Source organism: Capricornis sumatraensis, chromosome 16, assembly GCF_032405125.1.
Source record: "Capricornis sumatraensis isolate serow.1 chromosome 16, serow.2, whole genome shotgun sequence".
NCBI lineage: Eukaryota > Metazoa > Chordata > Mammalia > Artiodactyla > Bovidae > Capricornis > Capricornis sumatraensis.
The window spans coordinates 19,643,628-19,657,104 of NC_091084.1; the positions used below are offsets into that span (position 1 = coordinate 19,643,628).

Here is a 13,477-nt window from a genome sequence, read left to right on the forward strand (position 1 = left end):
TGTAAAGAAGATTATGAACTTGTATTTTAAGCATTTTTTTCCCCTTGGGTATCAGTATGTTTGTATGTGCTCATGTACATTTCAATTTGTTCTCAAAAGTAAAACTCTGCTTTTAAAGGCTAATTTAAATGATAAATGTACAGTATAGGATAGAACTAGGTAATTTGACTTTTGTGTGGAACTGTATGACAAATATTTTTAGAAAGCAATAAAACTCCCTGTGTTGGTAATCGTGATCCCTCTCCCCCATAAAGTTATATTTGGGGATGTAGAAAGTACATTAATACCAAAAGAAATACACACCAAAAAGAAAAAATACCCATATCCTTACTGCTCAGAGACAACCACTTTTAACATTTTGATGTATTGCTCTCTAGATTTCATGTTATAAAATTGCAAGGTCCTATTTAATCTAGTTGCATTTGAAGTATGTATTTCAGTTCACTTAAATCTATACATTCTTCAGAAGTATTTTTCTAGTAAAAGCAAGTTTCTCACTTGGTACAAATGAAATATTTGAATTTCTGTATGCCAAACTAAGTAGCGTCCACTGATCCAAGGTGGGGGTTAACAGGAGAAAGTTTTATAAACTGAAAAATTCTTTATGAATACAGTTTTATATTATCTTATTACTCTGAATAATCTGAGGACATGATTATTTTACCCCTTGATGTTGCTGTGTATCATGTGTTTAATATTACATCTAACTTATGAAATGTACTTATCTTCTGTGTAAACTTTTGTGTTTCTTAGAATAAATATTTTCCATTTTATTGAAAGTCAGATGACTCACCTTTTAAGAGGAGTTGGGTTTTACAGTATGTGATCACTTTTAGAGTTTCTTTTAAAAATAATTTGTGTCAGACTGAGAAGGTAGGTCAGGCAGTTAATGGTTATGCTTATTATAACAACTCCTAAACTAATTGTACTCGCAGAATACTGTTAAAGCTGTCAACTTCCAACTAATATTTCCCCACACTCTTATTATCATAGGCATTCTAGATCCATGATACAAATCAAAGAGAAAATCTATTCTGATGGATGAAATGATTACATGAGTATGTCCTATCCTTTCAGAATTACATTTAATGTTTTCATTGATGGACAAAGTTCCTAATGGGATAGAACCAATGTTAAAAGACTTGGAGGAGCATATCATCAGTGCGGGCCTGGCAGATATGGTAGCAGCTGCTGAAACTATTACTACTGTAAGTTTTCCTCAATGACAATAATAGGTGTATATCATGATTATTTTTAAATGCAGGATCGGGTATTTAAACTAGTAATTGATGGTAAAACAGTGATGTTGGAACACCTAAGAAAAAAATATTTCAGAAAATTTTCCAAATTTTAAAGCTATAATGATTTATTAAAATTATGTTTATATTTTCTTATTTTCTTTATTTTTTAGGACTCTGAGAAGTATGTTGAGCAGTTACTTACACTATTTAATAGATTCAGTAAACTTGTCAAAGAAGCTTTTCAAGATGACCCACGATTTCTTACTGCAAGAGACAAGGTAATATTCCTGTATGTTAACACTGTTGTCTTAAGTTAATTGTAGTAAGAAACTTTCATCATTATGCTATTAAACTATAAAGTAAAAAACCTAGCAACTCTTATTTTTCAACAGTGGAGGGCAATCATATTACATATGATTTCTTATATGCTTTTGCAAGGATTGGGTATGGTTGTGAACCAGCATTTAGCTAGAAATTAGCTCTCTTCCTCATTTTTTCAAGAATGTTTTCCTCTTTAGAATATTACTGATTATTGAATTCCTACTCATCCTTCCTTAAGACTCAGCTCAAAGTACACTTCTCTGGGAATTTCCTTGATACTCTGCCTCCTCCCACATCCTATCCCAAGCAGAGTTGATTTCTTTGTCCTGCTTCCTTTCCTACGGCTCTTATGAGAGTTATATCACATTTATCCCTGTTTTCCATACCTTATTTCCCATCATTATAGTCTAGGATAATGATAATGAAACATAATATTATCCTTAAAGTTGTATCTTTTTAAATGTCATAAACCTATCACTAGAAATTACCGTTAGTTTTTCCACTGTTAAACTACCTTTCCTTACTTCCCAAGTGAAATATTTTTCTAGACTCTAAAAAGACAATCAGCTTTCTCCAGTAGCTTTTTAAAAATCACTATGTTTAGATAGATAAATGGATAGAAAGGTACATAGGTAAATAAAATATGAAAGGGATTTAAGGGAGTGTGGAGGTAATAAGGTGGTTGGAAATATTAAATTGAATGGCCTGCAAAGGCTATATATATTTTTTTTTTTTAACTTTATTTTGCTTTAAATACTGTATTGGTTTTGCCATACATTGACATGAATCAGCCACGGGTATACATGAGTTCCCAATCCTGAACCCCCCTCCCACCTCCCACCCCATATCATCTCTCTGGATCATCCCCGTGCACCAGCCCCAAGCATCCTGTATCCTGTATCGAACATAGACTGGCGATTCATTTCTTACCTGATAGTATACGTGTTTCAATGCCATTCTCCCATATCATCCCACACTCACCCTCTCCCACAAAGGCTTTATTGAGGTGACATTCAGATTAAGATTGAAGTTGATTAAGAAATAAGTCACCTGGTTGTCTGAGGGAATAATGCTTTAGCCAGAAGGGACAGCACTTGTAAAGACTCTAAGGCAAGACTGTGCCTGTCATATTCCAGAACCAGAGAAGAAAGAAATCATTGTGGCCAGAGTGAATTGAGTGAGGGGGAGAATAGTAAGAAATCAGAAATGAGTAGTCAGGGATAACAGGAGACCAAATCATCATAAGACTGTGAGAGCCATGGTAAGGAGTTTTATTTCTACTCTGAGTAGTGTAGAAACTCATAGAAAGATCTTAAACTAAATGACAGGATCTGACTTAACATTTTATCAGAATCACCTGTCTTGCTACAAAAAGAATAGGCTGAAGGACGAAGCAAGAATATGGGTTAAGAACCAATTTAAGTAATTCAGTTAAGTAATGATGGAAACGCAGCCCAAAAGGATAGTAGGTGGAGGTAGTCAAAAGTTGTTGGATTTTTAATGTGTTGTGAAAATAGCATATACAGGACTTGATACTGGAATCAGATGTGGAATGTGAGCAAAAGAGATAAGTCAAAGATGACACTCAGAGTTTCTGATCAGTTAAAAGTATATGCTTGCTGAGGTGAGGGAAGATGAAGACTGTGGAAGAAGCAGGTTTCGGGGAGATGGTTAGAGACTAGAAACTCTGTTCTGGACAAAGTTAACTTTGAAATGTTTATTAAACATCCATATGGCAACATCAGATCTGGAGCTTAATGGAGGGGGTGGGCCTGCAAAAATAAATTTAGGACCTTCAGCATATAGATGGTTTTTAAAGCTCTGACACTGGGTATATATAGTCTTCAAATTAAGAGTGAGGGTAGCAAAGAAAGAAACCCAAGGATTGACCTGGGGCATTCTAAAGTTAGTTATTGGAAAAATAGGAGCCATCTTTCCTGAGGAGAGAGGAGAATGCTATGCTAGAAAACAAGTGGGAAACACTCCTTGCAGGAGGAGGGCATGGTTTACTGTTTTCAAATCCTGCTGACTGGTCAGGTAAGATAAGGATCTAACTGACTGTGGTCTACATGGAGGTTGTGAATGACTTTGACAAGAATGATTGACTGGAGTAGAAGTGTTGAAAGCCTGATTAAAACAATTTCAAATAAGAATGGTAGTAGTGAAATTAATGACAGTGAGTTAGATAATTCTTCTAGAAGTTCAGCTTAATGAGAGACAGAGAAATATGGGGCAGTAGCTGAAGGTGGACAAAGCCAAGAGAGAATCTTTAAGATTTAAAATAATATATATGCATACTGAGGCTATAAAAATAATGGAGAAAGGGAAAATTGATGATGCTGGAAAAAGGAAATTCTGATTACTTTGGTTTTCTCAATGAAATAGGAGGTCATATCATCAGCTGAGAATATGCATAAGGGAGGAATTACTGGATATTTGAAGAAAAAGGAGGTGATATGAAAATATTTTCTAGGAGACTGTGTGGACAAGAGAAAATGTATGGTTATCAGGCCGCATTAAGACCTCACTTGACAATAATGATAATCATAACATGACAAGACCATGTTGAAATCATTAACTTGAAAAATTCTATCAGGCCAGATACATCATTTAAAAAAAGCTAATTTGTATTTTTTAGAATTACAATAATTCCTTTAAATGTATTTTAAGTATTAAAAATAATGTTCATATCTTATTTTATATTATTTGCAGGCATATAAAGCAGTTGTTAATGATGCTACCATATTTAAACTTGAATTACCTTTGAAGCAGAAGGGGTAAGTGTTTTAAATCATGTTTATAATTCTTGCATTTTACAGAGTGTGTTACATGTTATTAGATATGCATATGCAAAGTGCCCTATTTCCCTAACCCTATGAGCTTTATTTTTTGTTTTTTTAACTGTTATGATTTTGCTGCCTTGGATTATTAAAAATTCTGTCTTTATTTTAAATTTTATATTATCTCCTCTTGTGACCAAAGAATGTTGACCTTATTTTTTTAAGTTAAAAAAAAACACTTTTGTTCTTTCAGATTCTTTGCTTGTTTTTTCTTCCTCATTATTCACCAGTTACTTTATAACCTACAAAAGCATAGAATAGGACTCTCTTCACCATGATGATTAAAAAAAGAGAAATTGGAACTAGTCCAGTGGCTATGCCTCCACACTTCCAATGCAGGAGACTCAGGTTTGATCCCCTGGTTAGGGAGCTAGATCTCACATGCTGAAACTGAGAGTTCGCATGCCACAACTAAAGACTCTGCATGCTGCAACTAAGACCTGGCACATCCAAATAAATAAATAAATTTTTTCCAAAGGGATGTAAATTTTAATGTAAATGTTACTATTTTTTTTAACTCGTTGGTGAGTTCTCATCTCAAGTAAGATGGATTTATTCATGCTAACTACTGTTATAAAAAACCTGAAAATGAAAATTAATGATCTATTAATTAATCTGAGCTAGTTATAGTATCTTTAGAGTAGTACTAAGTAGCACTAAAAGTTAATTGGAAAAATGATCTTTTGTAATTTTAAATAAATTGTACATAACTTTAAAATACTTGAAAATAGGGCTCTGGTTTTTGTTTTGTTTAAATCATTTTCATTTTGTCTTTTTTGTACCATATAAGTTATATAAGTACTAGTACAGTGGAAGACACCTGGGTCATACACTTTTATAGTAACTGGCATTGTTTAGAAGGGCATTTGTTGTGTTCTCTTTATAAATATGAAACATATAACCCTGCATCTTGGAGATTTCTTCATATAAATACATAAAGGTCTTCCTTATTCTCCTGTTTCCACCTTTTTTCAATGAAAATATTCAGACTTAAGAGTAAAGTCTCCTCTGTTGCTTTATTAAATAATGTATCTCCCTGTATATCCATCAGTTAACTTTTTAAGTGCATTTCAAAAGAAGTTGCAAACATCAGTAACCATTACTCCCTAAACATTTTATCATGCAGTCATTAATTGAATATTATGTTTGTTTTGAGATAAAATTGACCTACAGTCATATCCATAAATCTTATGTTTTTAATTTTGTGAGATCTGACAAATGCCTACATCCCTATTAAAATAAACATTATTTTCATCATCCTTGAGAGTTACTTCATGTCCATTCCCAATCAGTCCCACCCCTATCCCCACCTTCTTCCAGAAGGCAACTATTGTTCTGATTATTTCAACATAGGTTAGGTTTGCCTGATCTAGGCCTACATAGAAATTGAATTCATAAAATAGTGTATTATTTGTGTAAAACTTTTTTTCAACTCAGCATAATGTTTTTAAGATTTATCCATGTTTTTGTATGTCACAGTGGTTGTACTATTTCACACTCCCACTAGCATATGATTTTTTCAAGTATTTCCCACCAGTTTTTCATGTATTTTTTGGTATTCTTACATTTGTTGAGAATGAGGATTAAATGGTATTCTCATACATCCAGAATGACTGGATGTATGTTCCGTTATCTCAGTATAGTTTTGCTTTGTTTTATTAACTGTGTTGGGTCTTAGTTGAGGCCTGCGGAACCTTGTGTTGCAGCACACAGACTCCAGTTGTGTGTGGGCTGCAGCATGCGTAGCCTTCAGTAGTTGCGGCCGTGGGCTTAGGTGCTCCGAGGCTTGTGGGACCTTCGTTCCCTGACCAAGGATCAAACCCAGGTCCCCTGCATCACAAGGCAGATTCTTAATAACTGGACCACCAGGGAAGTCCCCTAAGTATATTTTTGATTCCCATTTCCGTCATGACTATTGATATTGAACAGTTTTTCATGTATTTTTTGGGTATTCTTACATTTTTCTTTATAAAGTGTTCAGATTTTTTGCCTGTTTATTAGTGAGCTATGAGTTCTTATATATTCTGTATATCGGTCCTTTGTTATATGTGTGCTTTTCTTTTGTGGATTCTGCTGTTTTATCTAGGAAACCTCTGTCTACATCTACCACTAGGACAAGAAGATAATCTTCTGTTTTCTTTTAGAAGCTTTGTAATTTGTAGCTTTCACATTTAAGTCTAAGAGCCACCTTAAATTGATACTTGTATATAGTGTAAATTAGGGATTAAATTTCATTTTTTTCCTTTCTGTATGGTTTCGACCACTTATTGGAAATACTTTCCATTCCCCACTGCATTGTTTTGGTGCCTTTTATGAAGAATCAAGTGACTTAAAAATATGTATGTTTTTCTAGACTTTCTATTGTATTCCAGTGAATTAAATGAATATCCTTAGGCCATTTCAAATAGTTATGATTAATAAAGTTCTGCGAAAAGTCTAAGTCAGCTGGTGTAACTTTGTTCTTTTTTTTTCTTGAGTGCTTTTGATACTCTAGTATTTTGCTAGTATATAGAAATATGGTTTTTTATAAATTGGTCTTATATTGTTACCTTGTTAAAGTTACTAGTTCTAGTAGTTCTTTTATAGATTTCCTAAAATTTTCTATGTAAAAAATCATGTAATCTCTGAATAAAAGAGTTTTTATGGTTTTTATGGTTTGACCCACTGTATAGGATCATAAGTACAGTGTTGAATAGAAATAGTGAGAGTGGGCGTCCTTACCTTTTTCGGCCAGCTTTGAGGAAAAGCCTTAATATTTTGTCTCTAAGTACAAAGTTAGGTAAGAATTTTTCATAGGGATGCTTTTTATTCATAATTTGCTGGAAAGTTTTGATGATGAATGGGTGTTGATTTACTATATGCCTTTTCTGTGTCAAATGACCATAAGGTTTTTCTTCCTTATTATTTTTTCTTTTAAGTATTTTTATTTATTTGGCTGTGTCAGGTCTTAGTGGCAGCATGCAAGATCTTTCATTGCAGTGTGTGGGCTCAGTAGTTGCAGCACATAGGCATGTGGGATCTTAGATCCCCAACCAGGGGTCGAACCGGAGTCCCCTGCATTAGAAGGTAGATCTTAACCACTGGACTGCTGGGGGAGTCTCTTTCCTTATGCTTTTGATGTGGTGACATACATTGATGGGTGTTGGATTGCTGAGGATTGTTAAAGAAAGATTTATTTAAAGGCATTGGCTTATGTAATTGTGTTGTCTTGTGCTTAGTCGCTCAGTTGTGACCAACTCTTTGCAACGCCATGGACTGCAGCTCACCAGGCTCCTGTGTCAGTGGGGATTCTCCAGGCAAAAATACTGGAGTGGGTTGCCATGCCCTCCTCCAAGGCATCTTCCCAACCCAAGGATCAAACCCAGTTCTCCCACATTGCAGGCAGATTCTTTACCATTCGAACCACCAGGGAAGCCCCTCATTACTGTGTAATTGTAAAAGTAAAGTATTAGTTGCTTAGTCGTGTCCAACTCTTTGAGACCCCATGGACTGTAGCCCACCAGGCTACTCCGTCCACGGGATTTTCCAGGCAAGAATACTGGAGTGGGTCACCATTTCCTTCTCCAGGGGATCTTCCCGACCCAGGGATTGAACTCCAGTTTTCTTCCTTGTGGGCAGACTCTGTATCATCTGGTAGTTCTGGGAGTTGGCAAATCTGAAGTTTGTCGGGCAGGCTAGCAGGCTGGAAATTCTTGGGCAGGAGTTGATTCTACACTTGGGACAGAATTTCTTCCTAGAAAGAAACCTCAATTCTGCTTTTTTTTTTTGAAAATTCATATATATATATATATATATATATTGGAATATAGTTGATTTACAACATGTTAGTTTCAGATGTACAGCAAACTCATTAACTTATACATATATATATACCGCACAATTGGACTCATCTCACATGCTAGTAAAGTAATGCTCAAAATTCTCCAAGCCAGGCTTCAGCAGTACGTGAACTGTGAACTCCCTGATGTTCAAGCTGGTTTTAGAAAAGGCAGAGGAACCAGAGATCAAATTGCCAACATCTGCTGGATCATGGAAAAAGCAAGAGAGTTCCAGAAAAACATCTATTTCTGCTTTATTGACTATGCCAAAGCCTTTGACTGTGTGGATCACAATAAACTGTGGAAAATTCTGAGAGATGGAAATACCAGACCACCTGACCTGCCTCTTGAGAAACCTGTATGCAGGTCAGGAAGCAACAGTTAGAACTGGACATGGAACAATAGACTGGTTCCAAATAGGAAAAGGAGTATGTCAAGGCTGTATATTGTCACCCTGCTTATTTAACTTATATGCAGAGTACATCATGAGAAACGGTGGGCTGGAAGAAACACAAGCTGGAATCAAGATTGCTGGGAGAAATATCAATAACCTCAGCTATGCAGATGACACCACCTTCATGGCAGAAAGTGAAGAAGACCTAAAGAGCCTCTTGAGGAAAGTGAAAGAGGAAATTGCAAAAGCTGGCTTAAAACTCAACATTCAGAAATCTAAGATCATGGCATCCGGTCCCATCACTTCATGGCTAATAGATGGGGAAACAGTAGCTGACTTTATTTTTTTGGGCTCCAAAATCACTGCAGATGGTAATTGCAGCCATGAAATTAAAAGATGCTTACTCCTTAGAAGGAAAGTTATGACCAACGTAGACAGCATACTAAAAAGCAGAGACATTACTTTGCCAACAAAGGTCCATCCAGTCATGGCTCAGGTTTGTCCAGCAGTTATGTATGGATGTGAGAGTTGGACTATAAAGAAAGCTGAGTGCCGAAGAATTGATGCTTTTGAACTGTGGTGTTGGAGAAGACTCTTGAGAGCCCCTTGTACTGCCAGGGGAGAGCCAACCAGTCCATCGTAAAGGAGATCAGTCTCGGGTGTTCATTGGAAGGACTGATGCTGAAGCTGAAACTCCAATACTTTGGCCACCTGATGTGAAGAGCTGACTCATCTGAAAAGACCCTGATGCTGCAAAAGATTGAAGGCAGGAGGAGAAGGGGACGACAGAGGATAAGATGGCTGGATGGCATCACCGACTCGATGGACATGGGTTTGGGTGGACTCTGGGATTTGGTGATAGACAGGGAGGCCTGACGTGCTGTGGTTCATGGGGTCGCAGAGTTGGACACGACTGAGCGACTGAACTGAATGGATATATATATATCCATTCTTTCTCAGGCTTTTTCCCACTTTGCTTATTACAGAAGATTGAGTAGAGTTCCTTGTGCTTTAGAGTAGGTCTTTGTTGATTATCTATTTTCTATATGCATGTGTGCGTGCTAAGTCATAACCAACTCTTTGCGACCCTATGGACTGTAGCCTTCCAGGCTTCTCTATCCATGGGATACTCCAGGCAAGTGGGTTGCCATTTCCTCCTCTAGACAATCTTCCTGACTCAGGGATCAAATCCACATCTCTTATGTCTCTTGCATTGGCTGCTGGGTTCTTAACCACTGTCACCACCTGGGAAGCCCCATTTTATATAGAGTAGTGTGTATATGTTTGTTTGTTTTATAATTTTGTCTGGTTATTTTTGGCTCTGCTGGGTCTTTGTTGCTGTCTGGGCTTTTCTCTAGTTGCAGTGAGCACAAGCTACTCTCTAGTTGTGGTACATGGGCTTCTCATTGCAGTGGCTTCTCTTGTGGGAGGATGGGCTCTAGAGCGTGTGGGCTCAGTAGTTGCAGCACGTGGGCTCAGTAGTTGTGGCTCTCTGGCTCTAGAGCACATGCTGAGTAGTGGTCTTGCATGTGCTTAGTTGTTCTGTGGCATGTGTGATCTTACCAGACCACGAATCAAACCCATGTCTCCTGCATTGGCAGGTGGATTCTTTATACCTGAGCCACTAGGGAAGCCCAGTAGTGTATATATGTTAATCCTAAACTCCTGACTTATCCTTCCCCACCCACTTTTCCCCATTCATAACAATGTTTGTTTTCAAACTATGATTCTGTTTCTGCTTTGTGAATAAGTTCATTTGTATCATTTTTTTTTTTTTTAGATTTTACTTGTAAGTGGATTCATATGATATTTGTCTTTCTCTGACTTGCTTCACTTATATGATAGGTTCTAGGTCCATCCATGCTGCTGCAAATGGCATTATTTTGTTCTTTTTATGGTTATGTAATATTCCATTGTATACATGTACCACATCTTATTTATCCATTTTTCTGTCAGTTCAGTCACTCAGTCATGTCGGACTCTTTGCGACCCCATGGGCTCCAGCACGCCAGACCTCCCTGTCCTTCACCAACTCCCAGAGCCTACTCAAGCTCATGTCTGTCAAGTCGGTGATGCCATCCAACCACCTCATCCTCTGTCATCCCCTTCTCTTCCTGCCCTCAATCTTTCCCAGCATCAGGGTCTTTTCAGATGAGTCAGCTCTTCACATCAGGTGGCCAAAGTATTGGAGTTTCAGCTTCAACATCAGTCCTTCCAATGAGTATTCAGGACTGATTTCCTTTAGGATGGACTGGGTTGGATCTCCTTGCAGTCCATTCCTCTGTCAATGGGCATTTACTTAGGTTCCTTTCATGTCCTAGCTATTGTAAATAATGCTGCAGTGAACGTTGGGTTGCCTATATCTGTCGAGACCAGCTCGACAAGCAGGGTTTCCGAAAGCACGATACAGTGAGAGAATGAGAAACAAGACACAAGAATTTAGAGAAAAGCGAGGATCAGGGGACCAACACCGCTCCAAGGTGAAGGTGCGGAAACTGAATCCAAGCCAGCTTGATTATACTTTCAACCGTGAATGAAAGAATAAGCAGGGAATTAAACTATAACTCATGTGGCCTTCAGGGCCAAAGAACAAAATGATCATTAACCATTGAGTAATTAGGAAACAGTAATCAATAACAAATCAGTAGCCAACACTCATATTCTTATCTATAGATTTTCCACCAGATACAGTAAACACGTGACTCTGAGACACCAGTTGAGAAACAGTCTGGGGTCAGTTTTCTGACTCCAGGATCATATCTTGCTTTCAAGATTATGAACTGTTCCCTCTGGACTTGTTCCAAGAGTCTCATGCCTTATAGCATCCAGTTTATCAATAATTATAAATTTCTTTTGCGGCCCTTAACGGGGCCCTCTTTTCTTTTATTCTTCCCGTCTCCTACAGTATCTTTTTGAATTATGTTTTTTTTCTGGATATATGCCCAAGAGTGGGATTACTGGATCATATACTAGTTTTATTTTTAGCTTTTTAAGGACCGTCCATAACAGTTGTACCAACTTACATTCTCACCAACAGTTTAGGAGGGTTCTCCATACCCTCTCCAGTATTTATTGTTTATAGACTTTTTAGACATTAAAAAAAAATCATTTTATTTATTTATTTGCTGTGCTGGATCTTTGTTGCTGCACAGGCTTTCCTCTAGTTGGAGCAAGCAGGGGCTGCTCTCTAGTTGCGGTGCACCAGCTTCTCACTGTGGTGGCTTCTCTTGTTGCAGAGCATGGACTCTAGGGCAGCTTGTGGGTTCAGTAGTTGCGGCTTCCAGGCTCTAGAGCACAGGCTCAAAAGTTGTGGCCCATGGGCTTAGTTGCTCCATGGGATGTGGGATCTTCCCAGACCAGGGGTTGAATCCATGTCTCCTGCAGTGGCAGACAGAGTCTTTACCACTGAGCCACCAGAGAAGCCCTATTTGTAGACTTTCTGATGCTAACCCTTCTGACTGGTGGTGTGATACCTCATTGTATTTCGATTTGCATTTCTCTAATAATTGGCCATATTAAGCATCTTTTCATGTGCTTTTTGGCTATCTGTTGTTTTTCGAGAAGTGTCTGTTTAGATCTTCTGCCCATTGTTTGGGCTTCCTTGGTGGCTCAGACAGTAAAGAACCTGCCTGAAGTGCAGGAGACGCAAGTTCGATACCTGGATCAGGAGGATCCTTTGGAAAAGGGAATGGCTGCCCACTCCAGTATTCTTGCCTATGAAATCCCATGGACAGAAGAGCCTGGTGGGCTACAGTCAGTCCATGGGGTCACAAAGAGTTGGACACGAATAAATGACTTTCATTTCACTTCAGTTCACTTCACTGTTTGGCTTCCCAGGTGGTGCTAGAGGTGAAGAACCCACCTGCCAATACAGGAAACATAAGAAATGTGGGTTTATTCCCTGAACTGGGAAGATCCCATGGAGAGGGCATGGCAACCCACTCCAGTATTCTTGCCTGGAGAATCCCATGGACAGAAGAGCCTGGTAGGCTATAGTCCATAGGGTCACAAAGAGTCGGACATAGCTGAAGCAGCTTAGTACACATGCATGCCCATCATTTGATTAGGTTGTTTGTTGTTTTGATATTGAGCTGCATGAGCTATTTGTATATTTTGGAGATTAGTCCTTTGTCAGTCACTTCATTTGCAAATATTTTCTCCCATTTTGTAGGTTGTCGTTTCCTTTGCTATGCAAAAGCTTTTAAGTTTAATTAGGTTCCTTTTTTTTTTCCCCCCACAATTCTATGAGGTAGATCCAGAAAGACCTTAACTGCAGTTTATGTGGTTCTGCCTGTGTTTACGAGTTTAATAGTGGGCAGTCTTACATTTAGGTCTTTAATCCATTTGAGTTTATTTTTGTGTATAACGTTAGGAAGTGTTCTAATTTCATTCTTTCGCATGTAGCTGTCCAGTTTTTCTGGCATCATCTATTGAAGAGACTGTCTTTTCTCCATTGTATATTTTTGCCTCCTGTGTCATAGATTAATCAACCATAGATGCATGGATATATTTCTAGGCTTTCTACCCTGTTCCATTGATAACATATTTCGGTGTGTGTATGTTTCTTTTAATATCAATATCATGCCAGTACAGTATTGTTTGATGACTGGACTTTGTAGTATGGTCCAAAGTTAGCAGGAAGCCTGATTCCTTCAGCTCCACTTTTCTTCCTCAGGAAACATTGAATTTTTTTAAGGAAACATTTAACCAAGGTTGAATTCTTGGCATAAATTCTACTTGGTGATGTTGTATTAATTCTTTTTGTATATTCCTGGATTTAATTTGCTTATGTTCTGTTAAATATTTTTGTTTATTTTGGGGAATGATTTACCTCTTTCTGGCCTTTGTGCCTTGAATAATTTT

General features: G+C 37.7%; 1 protein-coding gene across 1 annotated transcript in view; it reads left to right on the top strand.

Annotated features, from left to right (window-relative positions):
* CUL5 (cullin 5) overlaps positions 1-13,477 on the top strand; it is a 120,886-nt gene that overhangs the window by 83,651 nt on the left and 23,758 nt on the right. The window contains exons 9-11 of the mRNA XM_068988851.1: positions 1,078-1,208; positions 1,412-1,519; positions 4,275-4,339. Of these exons, the coding sequence (XP_068844952.1) occupies positions 1,078-1,208; positions 1,412-1,519; positions 4,275-4,339 (304 nt within the window). The remainder of the gene's footprint in view (positions 1-1,077; positions 1,209-1,411; positions 1,520-4,274; positions 4,340-13,477) is intronic.